Source organism: Pteronotus mesoamericanus, unplaced genomic scaffold (assembly GCF_021234165.1).
Source record: "Pteronotus mesoamericanus isolate MK-2021 breed Mesoamerican mustached bat unplaced genomic scaffold, CSHL_Meso_final scaffold_636, whole genome shotgun sequence".
Classification (NCBI taxonomy): domain Eukaryota; kingdom Metazoa; phylum Chordata; class Mammalia; order Chiroptera; family Mormoopidae; genus Pteronotus; species Pteronotus mesoamericanus.
Window position 1 is genome coordinate 4,476,429 of NW_026555324.1, and position 26,232 is coordinate 4,502,660.

General features: G+C 53.3%; 2 protein-coding genes across 2 annotated transcripts; one reads left to right on the plus strand and one right to left on the minus strand.

The window, feature by feature from the left end:
• The first annotated feature begins 1,190 nt into the window (after positions 1-1,190).
• Positions 1,191-10,563, plus strand: PALM3 (paralemmin 3). The gene is made up of 8 exons (XM_054562163.1): positions 1,191-1,321; positions 3,776-3,824; positions 4,786-4,866; positions 5,427-5,566; positions 5,723-5,807; positions 7,862-7,898; positions 8,009-9,492; positions 10,002-10,563. Exons 1-8 carry the CDS (start codon positions 1,281-1,283, stop codon positions 10,344-10,346), a joined length of 2,262 nt encoding a protein of 753 aa, XP_054418138.1. The 5' UTR covers positions 1,191-1,280; the 3' UTR covers positions 10,347-10,563.
• Positions 10,564-10,974: 411 nt separating this feature from the next.
• IL27RA (interleukin 27 receptor subunit alpha) lies at positions 10,975-25,689 on the minus strand. Its single transcript, XM_054562228.1, has 14 exons — positions 25,513-25,689; positions 24,961-25,078; positions 22,001-22,158; positions 21,755-21,912; positions 19,554-19,713; positions 19,381-19,454; positions 16,954-17,137; positions 16,668-16,856; positions 14,493-14,594; positions 14,258-14,416; positions 12,519-12,644; positions 12,037-12,130; positions 11,774-11,867; positions 10,975-11,650 (listed from the first exon to the last, which is right to left on the minus strand). The coding sequence occupies exons 1-14, from the start codon at positions 25,610-25,612 to the stop codon at positions 11,399-11,401; spliced, it is 1,968 nt and encodes a 655-aa protein (XP_054418203.1). The 5' UTR covers positions 25,613-25,689; the 3' UTR covers positions 10,975-11,398.
• Between the last annotated feature and the right edge of the window lie 543 nt (positions 25,690-26,232).

Here is a 26,232-nt window from a genome sequence, read left to right on the forward strand (position 1 = left end):
CTCCAATTCTGCCCTGCATAGCAAGGAGCTTTGTTCATGCACCTGGGGACCCGGTCCTATATGTCCAAGTTCTTTCCTCGCCCCTCTCCCAACAGCTGTCCTTGGCCCCTTCTGGGGCGGGGGAGGCGGCAGGGTGAGGCACACCCTGGCTGCATGGTCTGCCCTCAGGAAACCGAAAGCCTTCTCAGTGAGCTCAAGACCACTGGGGCAGGGAATTCTGGGGTCCTAAGTACCCAGAGTAGGATCTAAAAGAGGAAGCTGCAGGACGTAGGTGGGCCCCTCCCCTTTGCCCCATGGGAATGTCTCAGCTGGAGTGTGTCTCTAAAGCAGGGAATGCAGGGCAAGGACCTTTCTCCTTGAGGCTCCTGTCTTGGAATTGCACAGTTGTGACCAAGGCTGTGATGGGGGAAGCCCTGGAGACTATGGGACACCAGCTTGGAAAGTAGGTGATTTCCCCAAGGAGTAGTTAAATGAAACATGAAGTCAGCTGAGAAAAGGGCTACTGGCACTTTAAGAATGGCGTTGGGGCTCAAAACAAGAGATCCTTAAGGTCTGGGTGGGAAGTTCTCTGGATCTTCCTCATCAGGACCTCACCCCATTACAGCATCTAAGGGTTCAAGATCCTGAAGGCCACTTGGTCTAATTCGCCCACTTCACAAAAGGGGAAACTGGGGCCTAGAAACCTGGGGCGAGTTGCCTACAGTTACCCAGAGCCCAGGTCTTCTGGTTCCTGTGGTGTTCAGAATCCTATGGCTGCATCAGTCCCTCCCTCCCCACCCCAGAGCCAGGGTCCCAGAAGGGAGGGCAGTAAATAGTTTGTAAGAGTAGCCAGCATGTATGGTGTACAACGATGCTCACATGCATGTGGGGGGCCCTTGGTGGATATGCTGGACATGAGGTGTCTGTTGTGCCAAGTAGCACTGCCGTTCTCTGGGGTGGGGCGGTTCTTGACTCCCCACTCGGGTCCACATGCCCCACCACGCATGTGAGAGTGTATTTACCAGGAGGCAGCCGAGTGCAGCAAGGAGGCCAGTGACTGGTAAATAATTTATCAGGACAGCTGATAGTACCTCCCCAGAACTGCCCGCCAGCCCCCAGCCCCCCTCGCCCCATGCACCTCCCGCCTCCCAGCCCAAACCAGCTGGACCAGCTCTCCCGGTGCCTGACCGCAGCCCCCCCCTCCTGCCAGCCAAGTCACAGCCTCCAGGGCACCTTCGGGCGGGCAAGCGGGTGGTGGGTCCTGATCTCTCGGAGACCAGAACGTGGGATTCGGGGCAGAGATGGCCCTGCAGAGCCAGGTGTGGTCTCCGGCCACACCCATGTAAGTGTCCAGGGTCAGGGGGGCAGGTGGGCAGGGCCTGGGAGGGGTTCATGGGGGACACAGGCCTTTCCACTGGGGTGAGAGCCCTGGGTGGCCTCTCCTAAGAGGACCAGGGGGAGTGGAGGGACACCAGCAACCAAACTGGAAGGCTCTTTGATGCCCCCCTCCCCAGAGAGTCAGATGAGAGAAATGAACCCCAACCCCCTTCTTTTTGGGAATTTTCCGCTGGTAGGCTTCAAGCCCAAAGTCCAGCCTGGGGGTGGGGCTATAAAGGGAGGGGTGGGGGGGCAGGGAATGACAGGGCCCCGCACTCCGCATTTTGCCTCTAGGAACTCCCCTCAGCATCTAGGGTGGGAGGAAATGCTTGAAATCCAGGAGAAAAAGTTAATAGCTCCCACACTGGGAAAGATGATGGCAAAATTGAAGTGATCACTTGCTTAATGAAAAGGCCACCAACTGTTCCTGGTGGCAAAAGGCCACGGCTATGAACACCGTTCTCGTAGAGTTAGAGATAAACAATACGGAATGCATGTACAGAGTGTTTTAATATTTGAAGTGTGAGGGCCTTTTAAAGGAGGAGGATGAGGCTTCAGAGGTTTGTAAAAACTTCTGGAAAATGGGCTACCCACAGGGACCCCAATTTGGTTTCCTCACTCTTTTGGGTCCCCCATTACATTATTCACCAACTACAAACTGGGTTGCCTAGCAACGGGAACCCGATCCCCCCCAGCAAGGAAGAGGCCAGGAGATTACATCTTGGGGATGGGACAGCAGAGGGGGCACTTCAGCCCTCCCTCAGGGGCAAATCTCTTTAGCAGGGGGTCTGGCCTTCCTGTAAAGCATGACTTCAGCCCCCTGCCCCAACCAAAATCACAGATCCCCCCAGGTGATCTCTGGCCTCTTGGCTGCCAAGACAGGATGCCTGTCCCCCTCCCCACCCCAGCCCTGAGTTTGTAGTGTTTGGGGCCTGAAAGCTTCCAATTCCAGTCCTGACTTAGTGACCTTGGACAAGTCTTTTTGCTACTTCTTGGAGCCTCAGTTTCCTTATCTATAAAATGGGGACAAGAAATACTACTTACCTCCTAGGATCTTTGGGTAAAGCATTGCACAGTGCCTGGCACATGGTATGCACTGTCCAATGGTTGGCTGATTTTATTCTCAGTTGGAATGTCAACTCAGCAATGAGTCAACTACAGTGTCTCAAGATCAGGGCAGGGAGGGGGAGGTGGAGGTCGCTGTGGCAGCCTGTTGGAAGCCCCACAGAGCACTTAGAGCACTATATATAGTAAGTGCTAAATATGCACTGATATTATAGCTGCATGGTGTGGCCAGAGAAGATCTGGGAGGCCCTGCTTGAGTTTGGGCAACAAAGCTAATACTCACCCAATAGTGTTAGTGCTCAAATTAATAAACGTTTGAGAGCTTACACTGTGCGCACTCAGGGCTAAGTGTCCAGGGCCACAGGCAGAGAGATATATCCTTCTAGATAGTGGCCTGTGAAGCACCTGCATATAGTTGGTGCTCAACATGTGTCCACGATGATAGGTTGATAGAGCGATGACTGTCTACCAAGCACCTTACAGTACTACACTCAGCTTCCAGTTTCCAGAGGGAGCCCAGATGGGCCAGGAGAGGCCCTGGAGGCTGTGAAGCAGGGTCCTGGGATGCTGCAAGGAGGACGATCATGGGAGTATCTCAGGTTAAACCTTAAATGGGAAATCCTCCTCTCCTCCTTTCAGCTCAGAGTCCAAGGCTAGGCAGCATGACTTGGTGACCCTTGCCCCCTGGGGGGGGGTGGCAGGTGGAGAAGGCAGCTCTGGAGTTACCGTGGCAATGATGAGTGTCCACAGTGGTGGGATGGACACTTTTCTCCCCAGGCTCCCTCACCCCGAGAGCTTAAGGAATCCTGGGTAGGAGCCAAACTCCAGAGAGGGTTTGGAAGTGGAAAGAGACACAGCCTGTTGGGGGTCTGGTAAGATTTGAGAGTTTCTGTAGGATGGACTGCGAATGTTGATTATAACTAGTCATAAGTACTATTAACCATGGGAATTATTAAAGGTATTTTGAGTAATAAACTGTGCTACCATTTTTGGAATACTATGTCCTAGGTTTTTTTTCTGCACGGATACTTGTTAGGGCATCTCTCTGCAAGGTCAGGGTCAAGCTATCCAGGCCCATTATACAGATGAGGAAACTGAGGCTCGGAAAGGTGATGTCAGACCTAGGAAGGGCTTTAGCTCACCTGTCATGGTCTCTGCTCCTGTCTCCTCACAGAACCCCTACCCTTTGCCCCAACTCTCCCAGGTGCGAAGGGAAAATAGAGGAAATTCTGAGCTCTAGTTGCTTCCCAAGCAGCTCAGGGATCTTGGCTCAGAGAGGGGCATTTAAGAGGTCGGTCCGCTGAGGGTGGGGCCGTGAGAGCCCCCCTCCGAAGCCTATGCCCTCTCCCTACAGGCCCATGGCCGAGAGCTCCCTCTACCGGCAGCGACTGGAGGTCATCGCGGTAAGTGTTGCCCTCCCCGCGCGCCCCGCCCAGCGCCCTAGGCAACTCCAGCTTTGCCCCAGGCCTCTTTCTCGCCTCCCTCCAATCCCGGGGAGATGGTCTGGCGTTATTAAGTGGGGGAGCAGCACCCTCAGCTCCATCCCTTCCTGGGGCGCCCCGCCTAAATCCTCAGGTCGCTCCACTCCCCAGTTCCTCTGTCTGGTCACCGCCACCCCCAAAATGGTGAGACTGAGAACCCTCCCGCCCCTCGCTTCCAGAATCTGCATCATCCGGCGCTGCGTTCCCGAATCCCGACCTCTTCCAAACATGCCATGTGTTAACCCCATTTCTCAGGCCCCCATCTTACTAACCTTCACCTCTCTGAACCCCCCCATATCTAAATGTTCATCTCTTTGGACACCAACCGTCTGACCCCCATATGTGTACCCCATCTTTCTAAAGCCCCATCTCACTAACCCCATCTCTCTGTCCCCCACTTCTGCACCTCCATTTCTCTGGATTCTATCTCCACAGCCCGGTCTCGCCGAACCCCCATGACTGCACCTCCACTCCGGACCCCCACCTTATTACCCCCTCCCTTTGATCCTCCTTTTCGGACCGCCATCTCTGAACCCCGTCTCTCTTAACCCCATATCTCAGGCCCCCACAGCTCTTTCGCCCCGCTAGATGCCCATTCCACGGTTCGCCCTGCCACCCAGTGGCAGACCCCCCCGACTCGGTGAGGGCCAGGCCTCCGCAGAATCCGGGGCGCGGCAGGCCCCGCCCCCGCCCGCCCCGCCCCCGCCGCTGCTGAGTCAGCGCCTCCGCAGCCCCCTCCCCGCCCGGGCCCCGACGTGCGCCCCACAGCCCTGCAGCCCCGGGAGCCCCCGGGAGTTGCGCCGCGAACCCCGCGGAGGCGGGAGGGCGGAGAGGGAGGCAGCAGCCCCGCCCGGCCGGCGGCAGCTCGGTCCTCCGTGCGCAGGAGAAGCGGCGGCTGCAGGAGGAGATCCGGGCAGCGCGCGGGGAGCTGGAGGAAGAGAAGCTCCGCGTGGAGCGGCTCAAGGTTGGTGGCAAGTGGGGGCGCCTGCCCAGCCTGGGCCAGGAAGTGGGGGCGGGGGTTGTGCCTGTGAGAGTCTGTTCGCAGGACCACAGGCGCCTCTGTCTAATTATGGGGGAGCAGCTGGAAGCACTGGTCCCAGCTTTGGGGGTGGTCGTCTTTCCCTGTTTGCAAGTGTGGGTGGTGATGGTGCTGGGGATATTCGATCCGCTTTTGGGACCAGTATGGGGACAATGAAGGTGCCGTCCAACTTTGGGGTAGGGAGGAGCCAAGAGAGACATTAATTTCACCTTTGGGGATGTATGTCCCATCCTGGAAGGGTGGTGGAGGTTGATGCATGTTGTTTCCAGCCTGGGGAAGCTGTGCGCTGGTAATGGGATGTCTGTCCCACCTAGCAGTGTTGAGGGGGGCAATGAGGGCATGTATCCCAGCCTGAGGGAGAACTGTCTGCCCCACCTGGGTGACTGTGGGGCTATAAGAAATCTGCCCAGCCTGTCGGGAGACAGGGGAGAGTGAGGGTGGGGGGGGACCGGCATAGGGCAGCTGGATCCCCTTTCCGTGCCCAGAGAAAGTCTCTCCGGGAGCGGTGGCTAATGGATGGAGCTGAGGGACATGAGGGACCAGAGGACGCCATGCTGCAGGACCCTCAGTCCCCTGAGGGCCAGGCACAGGCCCGCATCCGGAACCTGGAAGACAGCTTGTTCACGTGAGTGGGGTCTCTGCCGCGGCCTTGGCCCCTGCCTGCCCAGGCCAGCACCCTGGGCCCACTCCAAGGAGGTGGCAAATTGAGACGGGAGAGAGGGGGTGTGGGGGATCCATTGAGCCTGGGGACTTGGCTCCCAGCAGCCTTTGTTTCTTCCAGACTCCAATCTCAGCTGCAGCTGTTGCAAAGTGCGTCCACAGGTGCCCAACACAAGCCCGCTGGCAGGCCCACCTGGCGCAGACAGGTGAGGAGGAGCAAAGGGCTGGGGATCAGTGTAGCCACAGGGCGCCAAGCAGAACCTCTCTACAAGCACAGTTTAGATGCTTCGTCTTCTGCTAGTTCTTTGCTCTGTGGTCTTGGGCAAGCCTCTTTTCTTACCCAACTGTCAGTTTCCCTGTCTCTGAAAAGAAAATACCAGCACATACCTGGAAGAGGTGTGAGGGAGGGCCCACAAGGCACAGCGTAGCAGCAGGAACTGGCATCATGGAATGTTTTGATACATAGTTGCTAGTGTGGTACCAATGAGGAAGGAGGGCAGAAAATGTGGGACAGTGCTGATGGAATTCGGCCTTAAATGTAGAAACAGATCACCATTAGATGGCCTTGGGATCTGAAGCATCTATACAGGTTTGGGGATTTTTGTTTTCAGTTTGGTAATGACTTTATTAAGATAGAATCCGCACACAGGATTTTGAAAAGTAGGATACTTTACAGTAAAATCTGACTGTCCAGATTGTCCCTGGCATCCAAAAATCCAGCCACATTTGTGCCTAGACAGTGAGCTGTGGGTTTTCCACAGTCCCCACCTTTCCTTGATACTTCTCTTAGCTCCCAGGTACCTGTCACAGGACAGAGCAGAGACCTGTTCATTGGCATGGGAAGCACTTGTTGGGTTTTTTTTTATAAGCCGGAAGCTCCTTTCCAGAAATGCACAAGGTGTGCTTCTTGGCCCAAGGTAGCTCACAGTCCAGATGAGCTGGGGTGCAAAGCGTCTGTGAGGCGGGGAGCCCTGGGCATGGGGAAGCTCAGAGGAAGCACCTTAGGGAGGTTGAAGATTCAGGGAAGGCTCCCCGGAGGCAGCAACATCCCTGCTGAACCTGGGTCCGAGCGAGGCACAAGGGGAAGAGGAACCTCAGGCAGAGGACAGCCTCTGCAAGGGCATGGGCGCCAGGAAGGGGCGGTTAGGAGGAGAGAACTGTGAGGAAATCCATGGAGCTCGGCCCGGGCTGTCCCCGCTCCCCTCCCTGAGCCCATCTTCCTCTCGCTGCCTTCTTCACTCCGCTCCAGCCGCACTGACCCCCCTTTCTGTTCCTTGAACTCGTCTCGCTTATTGCAGCCTCAGGGTCTTTGTGTTTGCTGTCCCTCTGCCTGGAATACCCTTCCCTACTTCTTGACTCAAGGCTGGCTCCTCTTCTTCTTTAGGTCTCTGTTCAATGTCACCTCCTCCCAGAGGCCCTCCTGTATCATATATCTGAAGGAGGCACCCCATCACCTCTCAGGGGCCCTGCAACCCCTCATCCTGCTTTTTTTTTCTGCCATAGTCCTTCTCACTTCCTGACATACATCTATTTAATTTTTTACTTATTTGTTTATATTTATGACCCCATTGGAATTATGTCCCCCCGCCAACCTGAAGTCACCGCCTCCCAGCAGTGACATCACTGGCAAGCCAGACTGCTCTGGACCGCACCATTGAAGGGCCAGACATGCTGGGCTGGGGCCCTGTGGGCAGCTGGAGATACATTACCAGCCCTGGGGTCAAACCCCATCAGCAGCCAAAGCCCCTGGAAGATGACGACCCACCCCCCTCAAGTGCCTTGGAAGCCAGAGGACAGGTCATCAACGTGCCATCACCTCTGGCTCAAGCGCCTCATTGTACAGGCAGGAAAACAGGGGCCCAGAGAGGACAGTGCCTCTCCCAAAGTTACACAGCAAGTGCGGGGCAGAATGGGGAAGGACCCAGCTCTCCCGTCTCCCAGTACAGTATTCTGCCCTCCAAGTTTGTTTGGAATGTGTGTTCTAATAGCAAAAAGGCTTAAGTGTCCCTTGGCAACCTCAGTAGCTGGCGATACAGTGCGTCTCCAGTACAGGATATTAGCTGCACGACGCAACTGTGTGCGAGGCACTGGAGCAGAAGGCAGTGAGTTGGGTGAGGAAGGCTGAGGTGCAGTAGAGGGTGTGGTCCTGAAGGTAATCGGGAGCCATTGAGGGTGTTTGAGCAGGGGGAGGGGTGCTGGCGTGCAGGGACTGGAAGTAAAGACACGGGCTGGCCTGACTTTGTCTCTGCCATTCCTGCAGGGTCACCGTCCACTCTCCCAGCCCACTGAGGAGGCAGGTGAGTGTTGGGCCTCTAGGTATAGGGGTCCCAAGAGGAGGGGCCTGAATCTGGGTGGTCTCAACCTCACCTGTCGTGCCCCACCCCCTATTCTCCCCTGACTTCCCCAGGCCAGACTGATCTGAACAAGAGAGCCTCCCTGCCACCCGGACCAGTGGGCACGTCCCTGGAGTACCTGTCCGAGCCCAGAGATGAGGTTGTTGGGATTCTGCCAGCCTCGAGGCGGGTCCCTGGGGCAGCAGGAGCCTCCTCAGAAGCCAATGGCCCGTGCCCCAGCCCCAGCCCCACTCCGGAGCAGGAGCAGAGTGAGGGGGTGACAGCGTTGGAAGGAGGGGTGGGTGAGGCCAAAGGAGGAGGCGTGGTAAACGTGGTGTGGGAGGGGCTGAGGGCCACAGAGGACTGTGCCAGGGAAGCCACGGGCCCAGAGCTGGAGGCTAAGGTGGAGGAGATGGTGCTGGAAGCCATTGGGGACAGGCTGGAAGCCAACCACCCAGAGCTCCCGTCCTGGGTGAAGGAGGACAGGGGTGTTGTGGAGGTGGTCTGGGAAGGGGTGGGAGGCACAGAGGGCAGTGACTCAGAGGCTGCAGGGGAGACAGGCAGGGGCCCACAGACTGTGCAGACCAGCTCACTGAGGCTCCAGGAGAGACTAGAGGGAACAGCTTCTGGAGAAGGGGAAGAGGCACCCAGGGGCAGCCCTGATGGCTTCAGGCAGGGGGGCTCGGGAGGAGAGGAGGGATCCTTCATTTGGGTGGAGAGAGTGACCCTCAGCGAGGAATGGGAGGAACTGCAGGTGGAGGGGTTGGAAGGGCCAAAGGCGCTGGGGAGGGAGGGAGGAGACGAGAGTCCTCTGGGGGTGGAGAGTGGGAGAGGGGAGGAAACCTGGGAAGCGGAGAGGAGACAGGCGGAGGAACCTGTGGGCGTAGGGGAGGAAGGCAGTGAGGAGAAGGTAGGCGCAGAGCAGGGGGGAGCGGAGATGTCACTGGTGGTGGAGAGGAAAGGAATGGAGGAGCCCTTGAAACCAGAGAGGAGAGCTGGTGAGGGAAAGGGGGAGACAGAGAAGGAAGGCAGAGAGGAACCACTGTCAGCAGAAAGCAAGGAAACTGAGGGACCTTTCAGAGCAGAGAGGGAAAGAGGCGAGGAGCCATTGGGCGTGGAGCAGAGGGGAGGTGAGCAAAAGCTGGAGGCCGAGAAAGAGGTTGAGGAACCAGTGGGAGGAGAAAGCAAGGCAGTTGAAGGACCCCTGAGCACAGAGAAGGAAAGAGGTGAGGAAGAGCTCGGCACAGAGAAGACAGTTGAGGAACCGTTGGTTGTAGAGAAGAAAGGAGATGAAAAAAAGCCAGAGGTGATTGAAGAACCACTGACGACAGAGAGAAAGCAGGGTGAGGAATCACTAACAGTAGAGAGAACAGGAGACAAGGAGCCATTGATTGTGGAGAAAAAAGATGAGGAATCACAGAAGGCAGAGAGAACAGGAGGTGTGGCGCCATTGGAGGCAGAGAAGACCCAAGAGGTCAAGGAAGATGTGAGTCTAGAAGAGCAGAGACAGTCAGGAAGAGGAAAAGAAGGTCAGGCAGAGGAGGTGAGTGAGGGAGGGGCTCCCCTAGGGCCCAAGGAAGAGCTAAGGTCAGAGGAGGAAGGACCACAGCAGCCCCCGGGGGCCAAGGAAGAGCAAAAGGCGGAGGAGGAAGGACCACAGCAGCCCCCGGGGGCCAAGGAAGAGCAAAAGGCGGAGGAGGAAGGACCACAGCAGCCCCCGGGGGCCAAGGAAGAGCAAAAGGCGGAGGAGGAAGGACCACAGCAGCCCCCGGGGCCAAGGAAGAGCAAAAGGCGGAGGAGGAAGGACCACAGCAGCCCCCGGGGGCCAAGGAAGAGCAAAAGGCGGAGGAGGAAGGACCACAGCAGCCCCCGGGGGCCAAGGAAGAGCAAAAGGCGGAGGAGGAAGGACCACAGCAGCCCCCGGGGGCCAAGGAAGAGCAAAAGGCGGAGGAGGAAGGACCACAGCAGCCCCCGGGGGCCAAGGAAGAGCAAAAGGCGGAGGAGGAAGGACCACAGCAGCCCCCGGGGGCCAAGGAAGAGCAAAAGGCGGAGGAGGAAGGACCACAGCAGCCCCTGGGGGCCAAGGAAGAGCTAAGGTCAGAGGAGGACGGACCACGGCAGCCCCAGGAGCAGAAGGACTCCCTGGAGAAGGAAGCAGTGAAGCCCCAAACTCCTGCTGAGGGCCGGGACACCTCGGGAGATGCCACCCCCCTCTTAGCAGAGACCCCCGCTCCTGAGCAGCCCACCGAGTGCCAGCCACTGCTTCCAGTGGAGGAGCCCAGGGCCAACCCCAGTGCCCGCCCCGTGCCCACCTATGCACCTGCTCAGCAGCCTGAGCCATCTGCTCCTCCTGAGGGTGAAGAGGCAAGTGGCCCTAAGCAAAAGACGTGCCAGTGTTGTGCGGTGATGTGAGCCTGTGCCCTCCACCCCACGCCTCATTCCTCTCACAGCTACCTCGGCCTCTTGGCATCCAGCAGAGGGTCCCAGACTCAGACAGGGCAAATGAGACTGGCCGTGGCATCTGGGAGCCGGCTGGCCCACATATCCACCTCCACCTGGGCTTCCAGACCTGCTGCCCACTGCCTGTGACCCTGGCCCCCTTCTCCAACTAAGCCTTTATACTTGAAAATAAAACGTTAAAGCATTGAGACAGCTTAAATGTGTATTTTTGGCACGGAACCACATTACCATCTCTCGGTGGGAAATCGAGGGCTTTACTTGGCTAGATTCAAAAGGTTATGAGTCAGTGAATGTGTAAGTGCAGCTGCTGTAACAAAAGATCTCAAGCTACAGTAACTATAAAAACACAAATTTAGCCCTGGCTGGTGTGGCTCAGTGGATGGAGTGCCAGCCTGTGAGCCAAAGGGTCGTTGGTTCAATTTCCAGTCAGGGCATATGCCTGGGTTGCAGGCCAGGTCCCCAGTAGGGGGTGCACAAGAGGCAACCACACATTGCTATTTCTCTCCCTCTCTCTTTCCCTTCCCCTCTCAAAAAATAATAAATCAATCTTAAAAAAAAACAAACACATTTATTTCTCTGGGTGGTTCCGATCCATGCAGTCACTCAGGGACTCAGATTCCTCTCCATTTCTTGCCCCCACTCTCCCCCTGGGTCTGGCTAAAGCTAAATCATGCCATGTGGATGTTCTTCCAGCTCATGGGAAAGGGAAGAGAATATGGAGGAGCCCCGGCCAGGCCCACCTTCGGCACAAGTCACTTCTGCTCACATTCCATTGGTGAGAACTACATGCATGGACCCACCTAGCTTCAAGGGAGGCTGGGAGTGCACCCAGCTACAGTTCTGTTACAGCAGCAGGACAGGTTTGGGGAAGTGGCTGCCACTCAATTTCATATATGTTCCTTTGTTCCTTCATCCATCCAGACATTCCCTATAGGGCCAGGCCCACTTCTGTAGGTGCCCTTCAATCTCTGCTCTTCCTGCTTGGGTATCCTCAGGCAAGAGGCTCAGTCTCTCGAAGCCTCAGTGTCTTCAGCTGTCAAATGAGGACCCCTCTCCTGGCCTGGTTCAAGCAACAACCTGGGGCCTGGGGGCAGGGGGCGCAAAAGGCCCAGCTCCTCGGGCGTAGGTAGAAAGTGTTTCTCATATCCAGAATCAAGGCGGGCGGAGGCCTGGGGGTACTCTATAACTGGCAGTGGCTCCATCTCCTCCACCTCCAAGATGGGCGAGTCCATGGGGGGCTGGGCCTGGGGTACCTCCTGGGAAGAGAGATGGCTGAGATTATGGCCCCCATTCTCTCTCAATGCCCCTACCCATCCCACCCCCATCTCAGCATCCCCCAACCTCCCTGGGGTTCCCAAAAAGCCAGTGTTTTTGCTCACCTCTACATGGGGCTGGCTGGAATTGCTGTTGGCAGGATCGGGGACATTCTCCCAGACCCAAGAGGGCAGTACCTTGTGCTGCAGATGGAGGCACCTGGAAGGCAGGTAAGAGTCAGGGAGGAGAATCCAAGTGGCTAGATACTCACATCTAGATTGCAGGGTCCAGGCGTGTCACAAAGCCCTGGGTGTCCCCTCACCCCAGAAGCTCTATCGCCCCGCTGCCTTTCCCACTGTGCAGAGGCCCATTTGTCTGACAGCCTCACCTTCCAGAGGTAGCCAGGCTTATGCCACAGCATGTCAGGAACAAGCCCCACAGGAGGAGGACAACGGGCAGAATTTTCAACTTTAGGGTGTTATCTGGGGGTGAGGAGCAAAAGAACAGTTAGATACCTGGAGTGGGGGAGGGGTCAGGTAAGGCTCATTGATATCCTGGGCTTGGGTGAGGGAGAAATGGGCAGGGCTTATGAAAATAGGTAGGGGCTACAGGTGGGCAAAATCTTGGAGTGGGGGTGGGGCTTGTGAACAGCAGTAATCAGTGAAAGGTCAAGGTCAGAGGTGGGTGAAGTGGTCAGAGATACACATTGCCTGATAACCTACAGCAGTATTTAGCAGAATCCAAATGCATCATAAATAACCACCCCCTAAGTCAAAAGGTTGCTCAATCACTGAAGCCCAGCGAATAATGCCATGTCCTCTGAAAAACAAAGCAGGCCCTCTACCATGGCCGTTCCACCCCAGTCCCTACCTGGTAGATGAAGCCGGAGGCTGGGACCAGGTGGGCCCTGTCCTGCAATGGTGGATGCCGTCATCCACAGCTCACAGGGACCCCAGGGAAGGTTGGGAAGGGTGATTTTCTGGGTGCTGCCACTCACTGAAGGACAAACCCAGAAAGGTTAGGCAGGTGGTCAAGCCCTACCTCAGGGCCTTTGCACATGCTTTCTCTCTGTCTGCAACACTCTCCCCCAGATATCCACATGGCTCTGTCCTTCAAGTCTTTGCACAAATGTTGCCTCCTTAGGGAGGCCTTCCCTTGCCCTATCACATATAAAATTGCACCTTCTTTACAACCCATCTTTCCTGCTTTATTCTCTACCCAGCACTGATCACCATCTGACACATTGCTTAGGTGCTATTTACTTTGTTAATGCCTGAATGTCCCCCATGAGAAAGTAAGCCCCAAGAGGCCATATTCCCAGGACCTGGATCAGCCTGGCACATAGAAAGCACTAAAAAATGATACAGATTTAACAGGTAAGAATAAATGAGTACCATATCCCTCACCTGCACAGAACCCAGTGGAGGGAGACTCCTTGGACCCTGGGTAGACATTTGGATGTTCCCGAGCTATTTTTGCTTACGTTTTTATGAATTGCTCTTTTTTGTTTTTAAGCCAAGAGGAAGTGACTTTTTCCTTTATTATAGGATTATAGGAGACATGAACAGGGATCAAGAAATATTGCCCAAGAAGGATGTCCAAGCTGAGTCATCAAGTGAAAAAAGAAAGTTGCAAAACATCACAGTCATAGATTCATGGGCCAAACTATAGCCTATAACATGGTCCTCTTTAATAATAATAATAATAATAATAATAATAATAATAATAATGATAGATATAACTTTTAACCTAATGATCTATTACCTATATTTGCAAGATACAACATGGCAAAGTAATTATATTAAAAAGTAGGCTTTATCAATTAGAAACAAATGTGAAGTACCGAAATATTTAGGGATGAAATGACACCAAAGACCCTAGGAACAAAAGTGGGGGTGGGGGGTAAAGTGAAACAAGATTGGCAAAATGTAGGTAACTGCTAGAGCTGGATGGTGGGCACAGGAGGATTTGTTATATTCTCCCAACTTTTGTATGTGCTTGCAATCTTCAAAAACCAATATACACATAGAAAAGCCTGGGAGCTCTGTTGTCTGTAGCAGTGAAATGGTGAAAATGCTGATACTCTCAATGAGGTGTGCCAGCTTTTGTGACAAGCACAGACAATTTTTGTAATTAGAAAAAAAAGGGTAATAAGATATTGTTTAAAAAGGAATTTGTGCCCAAAGTAAAAGTTTAGCCTATACTCAAAGGTATGAAAAAGAAAGAAAATACGTAATCCTACAATCCTGTTGGCATTGACAGAAATTTCTTTCTGCCTCTGCTTTGCTCAATGCTGGGTTTACTCTACAAAAAGTGGAACAATCCCACATAGTTTTGAATCCTTTTATCTTTTTCACTTAATGAAATATGACAGGCATCTTTCAATGTCAATCAATATAGATTAGAGTCTTCATTTTTAATGGGCAAATGACAGTCCATTACATTGACAGCCACCAGGGTTATTGTCCACTAGGGAACCGATGACATCATGCATTCTCCTAGGGGCTGAGAGGGAACCAAATGGGCCCATCTGAGGAAAAGGGGTGAGGAAGACTGATAGGTGGGTCTTGTGGGGGCTCGGAGCAGGGGACGGAGGCAGAAAAGCTCACCATTCATGCAGACAGAAGGCCTGGTCCCACTCTGTGCACACAACGTGTAGTGGGTGAGATGCCCCCGAAGTTGGTGCCTTGGGACCTCTCCCCACGCTATGGTGGGAGTCCCTGGGGGCGCATCCTGGAGTCGCCAAAGCACTGGGCCCACTAAAGGTGCTGCAGAGAAAGCCAGTGGGTCAAGGTCTGCCCGGGTTCCAGGACCCTCCACCTTCCAGCCCCATCCCTAGCTTACCTAGTTCCTCTCTGAAACTCCAGACCGAGGGAGCAGGGTACAAGCCTTCAGGAGAGACCGCTGTCACTGTGATTCTGTAGGGAACCCCTCCTTCGAAATTCCCTGGGGTGGGGTGGGGGTAGGAAGAAAGACCAGCTCGAGGTGGCTTCTCCTCCCCCACTCATTTCCTACGTAAAAGGAGCCTTCATTTGGGTTTCCGGAAGGACATGCTGAGATCGAGATCTGGGTATAAGTCATTTATCCGGGAAGTAACCCCAGAAAACACCCCGAGGGCTAGCGAGGAAGCGAAAGCCGGAAAGAAAAGCGGCCAGTAAACGGTGCTTTGGAGAAATTCCCAATGTGGGCAACAGAGGTTCACTTCCGCTGCTGACCTCTGGGAGGCAGCAGAGAGCACGCGCCTGAGACCCATTGGGTTCCAGGAGGGAGCGAGGATATCTATACATCAACTCTTACTTGTTATTGGTCAGGGCTGCACCTGAAGCGGCCTAACTCCCTGCACTTCCAGCCTTCTGCCCAGGCAGGCAAAATGCTTCAGAGACCGGAAACAGACCTCGGGCCAGAAAATGCTGGAGGCTGGGAGATGGCCAAGGACGAAGCTAGGGTGCCGGCCTTGATACCACCCATCACTGTAAAGTGAGGTTCCTGAACTCCCTCCTCAAAACTACTGCTGCTGCATGGTCTTCCCCAACTGGGAATTTTCCAGATTTGAGGCTCCTCTTTTTTTGTCCATATACACTATGGGCCTCCGGACTTCTTCCTATATGTCTCACTCAACGGCTCCTCATGCTCTCCCAAGTTCTCAGCCTCAAGGAAGGATTCCTCAGTGTCAAACGAGCCCCAGCCTGGAACTCATTGTTGGGCCCAAGACCAGACATTTGAGTCTCTGGGACAACTCTACTTGGATAAGCCTCTCAGATGCAAACTTATCAGACGGGTTCCAAGACTCCCCAACCAGAACCTGCCTGCTTCTTTCCCCTCCAGAGTCCCACCTGGTCCATCCCTCATTGTCTCCTCCCGGACAAGTACAGTTCCTTCTCTCAGCTTCCACCCCCTCCCCGCAACACAGTCTGTTCTTTCCATTACAGCAGCCAGACGGCGCCTGTGAGCACCCGAGTCAGGCCACCTCCCTCCTCTGTTCAAAATCCCCTGCGGCTCCCACCTTGCTCAGACAAAAAAAGGCCAAGTCCTCCCTGTGGCCCAGGAGGCCCTGCACACTCTGTCTCATTACCTCCCTGCCCTCACCTCCTCCCCTTCTCTCCCCAGCTCATCCAGTCCTGTCATACTAGTCTCCTTACTGACTCTAACACATCAGATACATTCCTGCCTCAGGGCCTTTGCACTGTCTATTCCCTCCTGCTCCCCTTTTCACCTCCCTTAGGCGTTACCTCAAATGCCACTTTCCCAGAGAGGCCTTTCCTAACTTTCCTTTCTAAAATAGTGACTATCCCTCCCTTCCCTTACACTGACTTATTTTGCCCCAATTACACGATAGGTACTTGTTTTTGTTTCATTGGCTGCCTGCCCCACAAGAATGTTGTCTCATGAGGGTGGAGAGGTTGCTGAGAGGGAGGGTGGAATGATGGCCCAGGGTTTGGTTTTAGGAGCCTGGCCCTCTCTGAAGGGTCAGAGAGGAACCAGGGTTTGGTTTAGGAGACTCTGTCATCTAAATCCTAGTTCCAGCCCTGGCTGGGGGGCTTGGTTGGTTAGAGCATCGTCCTGATAGGCCAAGGTTGCGGGTTCAATTCCTGGTCAGGGCTCATAGTAAAATAAGTGAAACAACAAATTGATGTTTCTCTCTCTTCCCACCTTTCCTCTCTCTCAAATCAACAAATAAACATTTTTAATTAATTAATCAATCAATTAATTAATTCTGGTTCTACCACCTACTTGCTGTGAGCCCTCAGGCAAGTTGTTTAACCTCCTTGGGCCTTTCTCATCATCTGTAAATCAAACATGACAATAGCAGAAACCTACTTTATAAGTAAGTTCGAATGATTTGCTGCATAAGTGCCAAGACACATCACTGGGTACCAGTGTCTAGAACAGAGCCTGGCACACAATGGGTGGTCAATGAATTAATGATACTTTTAAGCATAACACTCTTTCCTGCATACCGCACCTATTAGCTTGCTCTCCAACAGCTGGTATGGGAGCCCAGGTGCACCAGGGCCTCACCTGGCAACACAGCACTGAGGTTCCCAGGGGGAAGCCGGACCCAGGTGAGGTTCTCCAAGGGCTCCCCGTCTCGAGCCCAGTCCACCACATGTTCCTGCGGCTCCCTGGATCCCTGTTGCCAAGTCACCAGCAGCTCTGTGCTCCCAGCAATGCTACTGACTACCACGTCACGGGGGGCAGAGCCTGAATCTGGAGAGGAGGAAGGAGAATTCTCAGCTGTGCATTCAGGAGGCCCGCTCCTGAGCACTTCCAGGGCACTGGGTGGAGGAAGTGCACAGCCTCTTACCCAAGCAGACCAAAGAGAGGTTGGTGAAAGGCTCCCAGCCCGTGGCATTGACGGCAGACACCGCAACCCACTCCGCCTGGGTTGGGATGGAGGAGCTACAGCAGGGAGTCTCCAGGGGGATCAGTTCCTGACCTTTAACCTGGAACCAGACTCTATAGCTCGCCTGCACACAGTGCCCTGGGGCCTGAGGGATAAAGGAAAGAAGTGGTTAATGTCTCCCATTTATCAGACACCTACTATGTGTCTCAGTGAGGTCGCCTGACAAGCCAATCAGTGAAATATTTTTGTGGGCTCCACTTCCCAGATGAGGAAACAGGGTCTCAGAGGAGCTCAGTGGCAGAGCTGGGATTAGAACACAGTTCCAGGGCCAGGCCTAGGGTGAGGTGAGTGAGGCACCCACCTCGGGTGCAAAATTTAAGGAGGAGGATACCAAAAATGTGGTAATTAAGGTAAATAATATTTTAATCAATCCAAGTTGATGCAAAAAAAAAAAAAAAAAAAAAAAAAAACCAAAACCCTGTAACAAACAAAATATCAAGATTTGAAGTAAAGACAGGATCTGACCCTGCACACGCATGACCCCGCCTCACTAACCTCACCCTAGTCTGTGTCCTGTGTGCTCTGAAGGACTTCAGAATTCCCACTGCTGCACAGAGGAGGGGTCTATATAGTAAAGAGGATGGGGCCCTGCAGGGGTGTCTGGGGAAACCTGTGGGAATTTGTGTTTGCCTCCATGACTGGTATGTGATGGGCAAGAGTCAGGTGTGTCACTGTCCTAGAGGCAGAAATCTGTCCATGATCGTTGTGGCTGCTGAATGTCATCCCCACTGGAAGCTTTTGTAGATAAAAAAAGCTTTCTAGTAATTGTTCCGAAAACCAAACCAAATCTTTTTTGGGGAGGGTCTGGTTTTAACAGTCACTGAATTTTTAAATATTCAGAACGTACGGGGATTTGCTAGGCAGTTTTTATTATCTACTCCCAGCACAATCTGTGTTTTGATCAGAGGATTTTGAACTGTGCCTTGTATCACCTCCCTGGAAATTGGCTTAGGGCATGACATGCGGTTGATTTTGGGAAATGTCCTGTTTGTATTTGGAAAGAACACATTCTGAATTTTTTACATGAGTCCATTAGGTTGTTAATCGCATGTCCATATACTCTAGTTCTTCACTTATTTTCCATCTATTATGAAATTACTGAGAGTGGTATGTGTGTTAAAATCTCCCACAAAGTCTGTGAATTCATACATTTCTCCGGTAGTTAAGTTTTGCTTTATGTATTTTAAAGTCATGTTATTAAGTTTATACTTAATAGTACTCTTACTATCAGTACTCTTTATGTCCTCCTGGTGGGCTAAATTTTTTGCCATTACAACAGAACCTTATCTTCTACTGACCGTTACACTTAGAACACTGTACTACCATATATATTTTAAAAATATATGTAGACCTGGTTATAGTATCTAGGTATTTTATTTCAGCATAGTAAAGGGGCATTAGGAAGTACATGTTATGCAACAGAGACACTGAGGCTGTGAACTTCTGTTTGAAAGCCAGCGGTCTCAGCTCTGTCACTAGTTGTGTGGTTTAGGGCGATCTCTCTTGTATCTCATTTTTCTCGCCTATGAAGTTAGTTAATATAAGTAAGTGCGCAGGTGAAAGCCTGGCACATAGTAAGAGCTCTGGAAGTGGTATGTAAGGCTTAGAATTAATGATATTCAATTGCACGGCTCAGGAAGATACGGGCCCACCCTGGCCGGTGTGGCTCAGTGGGCTGAGTGCCGGCCTGCGAACTGAACGGTCACCAGTGGGGTTCCTGGTCAGGGCACAGGCCTGGGTGGCAGGCCAGGTTCCCGGTTGGGTGTGTGCAAGAGGCAACCAATTGATGTTTCTCTCCCTCTCTTTCTCCTTCCCTTCCCCTCACTCTAAAAAGAAATAAATAAAAATCTTAAAAGAAAAAAAAAAGGAAGATATGGGCCGTTTTGTTCTGTTCTTTGCTATATTTATTGCGGGCCAGGGCCTAGCAATGCCTGGAACATAGTAGGTACTCAACAGATTTGGCTCAGCAAGGACTGTGGTACCCTTGCCTGTCATCTCACAATGCCCTTTCGATATGAGCACCTGAGCCCTTAGCACACTGTGCTGCATTTCGTGGAACTAAGCCCAGTCTTGCTTCCGGACCTTTGTACTTGCTGCCCCCTGTCTAGAGCACATGCACCCATCTTCCTGTCTCAGGTCAGAGCTCTCCGACGGTGGAGGCAGGATCTGGGCCCAGCCCTGGGCGGGGACCGCACTGAGCATTCCCCTCCTTTAGGCCCTGAAGCAACCTCAAGAGTGCAGTACAGTAACTTCTGTCTTCTTGACGTCATCAGTATTATGGGTTTCCTGACAGGCGGCAGAGAAACATAACTGATCCCCACAGCTCACCTTCCACAGAAGCAGGGATTCCTGTCCACCTTGTGTCCCACAGAGGTTCCCCGATATCCACATATCTTTTGGAGCTGACAAAGATGCAGAAGGGGCACAAATGAAAGGGGCATGACTAGACAGGCTTCCAGGGGAGGGGACGAAGGGATAGGGGTAAGCCAGGAGGTCCTTACCGGAGGGCAGCGTCTGGAAGGGCAGCGGGGGGCTCCACTCGCCCCATAGATCCTCCTCTTTCTCCATGCGGCAGCGTCCAGACACCTCGTAGCCGGTGGCTAGCTCCAGGTCCTGGATCTCAACAGGGCTCAGGGGTATGGACTGCAGTTCTGGTTCCAGCTAGGGGGCGACAGGACAGAGCCGAGAGCCGAGTTGACAGTGTTCGGTCCTGTATGTCATCAGGGTAGCCCACTGTCCTGCTCTGCCTGGGACTGAGACGGTTCCCAAAACATTGGCCTTTCTGTTTTAAAAATCAGGCCCCATGTGCCAGGTATGGCAGTAGGCGGTAAGTTATATTATTATCACCATTGTACAGGTTAGGAAAACTAAGGTCCAGAGAGAGGAAGTGACTGGTCCAAGGTCACAGAACTGGTGAGTGCTGAAACTGAAATTTATACCAAGGCGGTCAGATTCCAAAGCCTGCACCTCAGCATTGCTCTGAATTGTGTGAACAATTGCAATGACAGCTCCGCTCAGTGTTATGGTGTTCCACATCAGAAGCTGTGGCTGAGATAGTTGGTTGTTTGCAATATTCATTCTCCCCTTCTTCTTTTGGAAATAGGACCTGTGAGTATCAGTTGGGAGCGTGGCTATGAAGAATAAAGACTACATGTCCCAGCCTCCTTTACAGGGAGGTGAGACCATGTGACTAAGTTCTGACCACTGACATATGAATTGGAATGACATATGCAGCTTCTGGGGTATCCTCTTTTATTGCCTGGCAGGTCCCCGCATCTCCTTCTGGGGCTCCACTGCCCTGGGGTTGCCTTCCACCTTCTTACGTGTGAGCTTGGGAAAGTTATTTAACTTCTTTGAGGTTCGGCTTCCCCAACTATAAAATAGAGATCTTCAAAGCATCTGTTATACAGGGAGGTTGGGGGATTTATCAAGAGAACCCCCGCTGATTGCTTAGCCTGGGACCTGATGCTCAGCAGGTCTCAGAAATGTCAGCTGCTTTTATTCTTTTTGAGCATTTAATGAGAACGAGGAGCAGCAGGGTCCCTCATCTGTAAAATGATGCTCTGTGCTGTTATTCTTATTTTAAGGTTAACATAAGCTATTTGAGTACCTTTATTCGTTCACAAAACTGTTACAAAAAGTTTACTGTTTCTCAGAACTTCCAAGTGGAAAATGGCCTCCAGCCACAGCTCCTGGCTTTCGGGCTGTCCAGCCCCACCCTCCTGCCCTTAGTGCCCTGCACCGGGACCCACAGGCTGGGGCAGCTCTCCGGCCCTGGCCCATCTGAGGTTGTTACGGAAGAGACCATCACCCCTCCTGCGCAAGACCAAAACCAGGCCAGCTTATTAAGAATAAATCCATTTTAAAACCAGAAGAGGGAATGAAAGGGCAAAGCTAGCTTCATTTGCTGCTGTGGCACCATTTGCCTAGCAGGCTTATGACCTTGTTAAAACATGACTGCCATTTTGCTCATCTGAGCTCGTCCCAAGGAATGGAAATTACTGGAAGCAATAACAGAACTAACCACTCCCTACAGCCACAGGCGGATGATAACACCAGAACAAACTCCAGCCTCGTGTTACAACGCCCCAGCCGCCCGGGGACCACACAACAGCAACAACCCCCTTTTTTAATCCAATTATAATCCAGTAAGAGCTCAAAGCCCCCAACCCTCAATGCTGGTGCATCTCTCTACACCATGCCCTTCTCCTTTCTTGGAGAGTGAACAAAAACTTTATTCTCTAAAAAAAAAAAATAATAATAATAATCCAAGTGGAATTTGGATTGGGACTGCGTGACATTTATAGATTTTGTGTGTGGAGGGGGTAATTTTTTACTTAAAAATTTTTTTAATATATATGTATTAATGTCAGAGAGAGAGACAGATGGAGAGACAGAAATATCGATGTAAAAGAAATATCAATTGGTTGCCTCAACTGGGGACCAAACCTGCAGCCTAGGCATGTGCCCTGACCGGGGCTCAAACCCGCCACCCTTCGATTTAGAGGATGATGCTCCTACCAACTGGGCCACACCAACCAGGGCAAGGGGGTAATTCTGCAGTTGAAGAATATACATGTTCAGTTCTTTTGTGTGCATGCAGACAGACTCCAAGGGCAGATAGGAAATCCACTCTGGGCTTGCCCTCTTACCTGGGGAATGATGCCTGAACAGGGTGGGGGGAAGCCCCCTGGATACTCACCAGAGTCCAGGCCATCTGCTCGCATCTTCGGTAGTGAAACTGGCAGACCAGGACCTTATGCGCTGGCCACGCAGGTGGGGACCATTGGACAGTGGCCTCCAGGGGGTTATCTTCTGAAAAGTCCACATCAGGGTGCAGCTGGGGGACTTCCGGCTTCACTGAGGAGGGGAGGCCAGGGTACATTGAGTCAGGGCCTCCAGCACCACCCACGCCCCCCAGGTAGCATCCCCCCCTTCTGCCTGTTACTTCGGGTCTCCAGGTTCACGAAGACTGGGGGCCACAGAGGCCGGCCCGCCTTGGCCCCCCAGACAAGGAGTTCATCAGATGTCGTGAACTGTTCCCGTGGGATGGTCACCCAGCTCTGTCCAGCGGGCACTGCCACAGTCCAGGTTCTGTTGGAAAGACTGTGAGGAGAGATGCGAGAATTGAGGGGAGGCGTACACAGGGCTGGGCCCAAGCCACAGTAACAACCTCTCTGCCCGGGTTCAAATCCCAGCTCTTCTGTTTTAGAGGCTTGTGACCTCGAGCAAGCAACTTAACTTCTGTGTGCCTCAGTTTCCTTATCTCCAAAGAGGGCAATAAAAGTACTGCTGACAGGGTTGCATAGAGGAGGGGAACCAATATGATAATCAAGGGGATGCATTTAAAGCACCATTGAGTGCACAACACATGTTATGTGAACATTGGTTATTGTGTTTATTGAGTACCTACTATATATATGCACATTTATGTCTATGCAGCTATTCAGTCAACAAATACATATTGTGCCAGGCACTGTTGTAGAAACTGAAACAGGACTGTAACCAAAGGAGGCAAGGACCCGCTCTCTGCAGCTGCTCGTCCAGTGGGGGAGGCAGGGGAGAGGCATCAGTGTGTAACTGCTGGTGGTGTAGGTGATAGAAAGAACAATCAGGCAGGGTGAAGAGGATGCCGTGTGATGACGGGGCGAGGAGTGACAGAGCTCTTTTAGGGGGGTAGTCAGGAAAGATCTCTCAGATGAGAAGGCATCTGAATAAAGGCCTGAAGGACGTGAGGGTAGGGTCATGCAGAACATTTTAGGAAGGGAGTACAGCCAGTGTGAAGACCCTGGGGTCAACTGCCTGGTGTGTTTGAGGAAGAGCAAGAAGGAGCCCTGGCCCGGTGGCTCAGTTAGTTGGAGCATCATCCCATACACCAAAAGGTTGAGGGTTCGATTCCAGGGCAGGGCATGTACCTGGGTAGTGGGTTTGATTCCCTGTTGGGGTGCATATGGGAGGCAAACAATTGATGTTTCTCTCTCTCTCTCTGAAAAAAATCAATAAAAATATCCTTGGGTGAAGATTTAAAAAAATAATAATAAAAGCATTTTTTTTTTTTAAAGAGCAAGGAGGAAGCCCATGTGGCTGGAGTGGAGTGGAGCGAGTGAGTAGAAGTGGAAAGAAGTGAGGGCAGGGAGGTGACAAGCAGATTGTGCAGCTACTGGGCGACCACAGGCAGGGCTGGCTTTTCCCCGGAGTGAGACAGGAGCCCCCAAAGGCTGTGAGCAGCAGAGAAGCTACATGCCCTGGCTCAGATGTTCCCAGGTGCCCTCCGGATGCTGCGGCCGCCTGTGAGGTTGAGGGAGAAGCCAGAGCCCAGGGAGGAGGTGACCGCAACGTCCAGGCCAGCAGTGAAAGGAGAGGGACCAGGGTAGGTGCTGAGGAAGCGGGAAATGCCAGATTCTGGATTACACTTGAGGTGGGGCCGGCGAGGCTTGCTGATGGGTTGGATGTGGGTGAGAGAGAGAGGAGCTGAAGAAGTTCCCAAGGATTGAATTTCCAAGGCTCAAAACAAGTCCTTCATGAAAACAACAACAGAAACATGTGCGGGTGAAGATGGGGAGAAAGAGGAGCCCTCCTATACTGCTGGTGGGAACGTAAAAGGTTGCAACTGCTGTGGAAAAGTTTGGCAGTTGTTTAAAAAGTTAAACACAGATTTGCCCCATGACCTAGCAATTCCACTCCTAGGCACATACCCAAGAGAATTTTAAAACAGAGACTCAACAACTTGTATATGCATGTTCATAGTAGCACTAAAATCACAATCACCAAAAAGGTGGACACAACCCAAATGTCCATCAACTGAGGGATGGATGAACAAAACGAGGTCCACCCATACAACGGAATATTACTCAGCCATAAAGAGGAAGGGAGCTCTGACGTTGCTACAGCGTGGGTGAACCTTGTAAACATTATGCTCAGAGAAAGAAGCCAGACACAAAAACCACATTGTGTGTGATCCCACTGAGATGAAATGTCTAGAGCAGGTAAATCCACAGAGACAGAAAGCACCCTGGTGGCTGCTGGGGGCTGGAGGAGGGGGAGTGGGGAGTGAGTGCTCACGGGGACGGGACTTCTTTCAGGTGATGGACATGTTTTGGCATTAGGTAGAAATGGTGGTTGCACCACATGGTGAACGCACTAAAGCCACAGAACGGTTCACTTTAACATGGTGAATTTTATGTTATGTGAACTTCACCTCATTAAGAAAGAAAGGAAAAATCCTTCTCTGACTCCCCCACCCTCTACCAACTAAAACTAGGCCCCCCTTTCGGAGGTGGATGATGGTGACGGCTGCACTACAATGTGAATGCACTTAATGCCACTGACGTATACACTTAAAAGTGATTGAGAAAAAAATGGTAAATTTTATATGTATATTTTACACTGTTAAAAAAAAAAAGCCAGCCCCCAACTTCGGTTCCTACCTTTCAGTGCCCCTTGGACCCTTCCAAATCTGAAATGATTTTGAGTCTCCAGATGTGATTCATCATGAAGGACTGGCAGGTGCCCCTGGGACTGTGGGCCCCAGGAGGACCAGGCTCCCGTTTGTCTCTCTCGCTGTTGCGTCCCCAGAGAGGTTAAGCTACTTGCCTGAGGCCACACAGCAATAAAGACATTTTTCTCTTTGCTAAGTGCCACACTCGTTGGATCCTCAGAACCAACCCCGGGAGGCAGGTTTCGTTTATTACTGCCATTTGATAGAGGAGTAAAGGGGTCTCAGAGAGGGAAAATGACTGGTCCAGGGTTGTGCGGGAAGGACATGAGGGAACCTGGAACTACTGACAGGCTTGAGAGTTGGGGAGGGCTGGGGGGGGCCTCCTGGGTCCTCAAAACTTAACAAGCTGGGGGCTCGAGCAGTCGCCCTGCCAAAGTCTCGGTTTCCTCAGGCCGCCCCATTGTACTCACTACTTCTGACTCTGGAGGTGCAGCATGGACGGAGCTCCGAGGTCCCCAAGAGGCTCCCACGAGCAGTTCAGGTCGCCCAAGGGTCGGACACCATAGCACCGCAGGGGCCTGGGGCTGCCTAGAAGGGAGGCGGGAGGGTCCCAGGAAAGGGAATCAATTCCCCCAGCCGCCTGCACAGCCTAGGACCTGAATTCCCACAGCTACTGAAAATCGTTGGGGAGTGATGGGGGTCCCTCACAGAAATGAGCAGGAAGAAGGGGGCGCTGGGAACCTCTACCCAGGCCCGGTGCATAACTCCTCCCCTCCCTCAGCCAGCCACATCCTGTTACACCCCAAGCGCCCCCACCCCACCCCCACCCCGGGGCTCTGGCTTCCATCCCCTGCCTCCCATTCCCACTCTTTTTCTCCGCCCCGTCCCTGCCCAAGGAGGAGCTGAGCGGCGTCCGGACCTCTGTCATTCATTCCGCGAACTTGGGGCTCGCCCTGGAGGATTTGCGCTTTAAGGGAGAGCGCGCGGCAGAGCGCCTGACACGAGCTCGCCCCAGAACTCACCCTGGGGACTCGTCCTGTGGAACAGCAGCAACAGCAGAGGCAGCAGCGCCAGCTTCTGCCTTGGCAGCAGCCGGCAGGGGGCGGCCGGGGCCCCCCTCATGGCCTCCCCAGCGCCCCCCAGGCCCCCCGAGTCCGGCCCGGCCCTGCTGGGCCCTGGCGGACGCGCCGCGCGTCGCGCTCTCCGGATCAAGCGACCCAGCGGCAACGGGAAGCCGAGCCACCCCTCCCAGCCGCCTCCGCACCTTGCGCTCGGGTCCGCCCCTTCCTCGCGACGGAAAGTCCCCGGGGGAGGGGGAGTAGGGGGCCGGCCTGGGGCTTCTGGGGGAGGCGGCGGACGGCTCGGCCTAGCGCCCCTGAAACGGAACGCCCCTAACAACACACGCACACGCTGCGGAATCCTTCAGAACTTTTATTACTGAGGTCGGAGAAGCTTCTTTCTGACCGGTCTCCCTACCCAGCCTCTCACCCCAGGATGTGAAGGGGACTCAGGGGTCTCAACACCAACCCTGGGGTCCACAGCCTTAGACCGCCAGCAGGTCGGGGTGGAGGGAGAGGGGCTGGAAATCAGGGGGAAGGGAGTGGACAAAGGCTGGGCTGGGGCAAGGGCATCACTTGGCATGGCCAGGGGACAGTGGCCACAGTTTGGGCAGGAACAGTTTCGGCAGTGGCTTCTTCAGCGTGGCCAGTTTGGGTAGAGTAGGGGCACCGTTGGACCATATA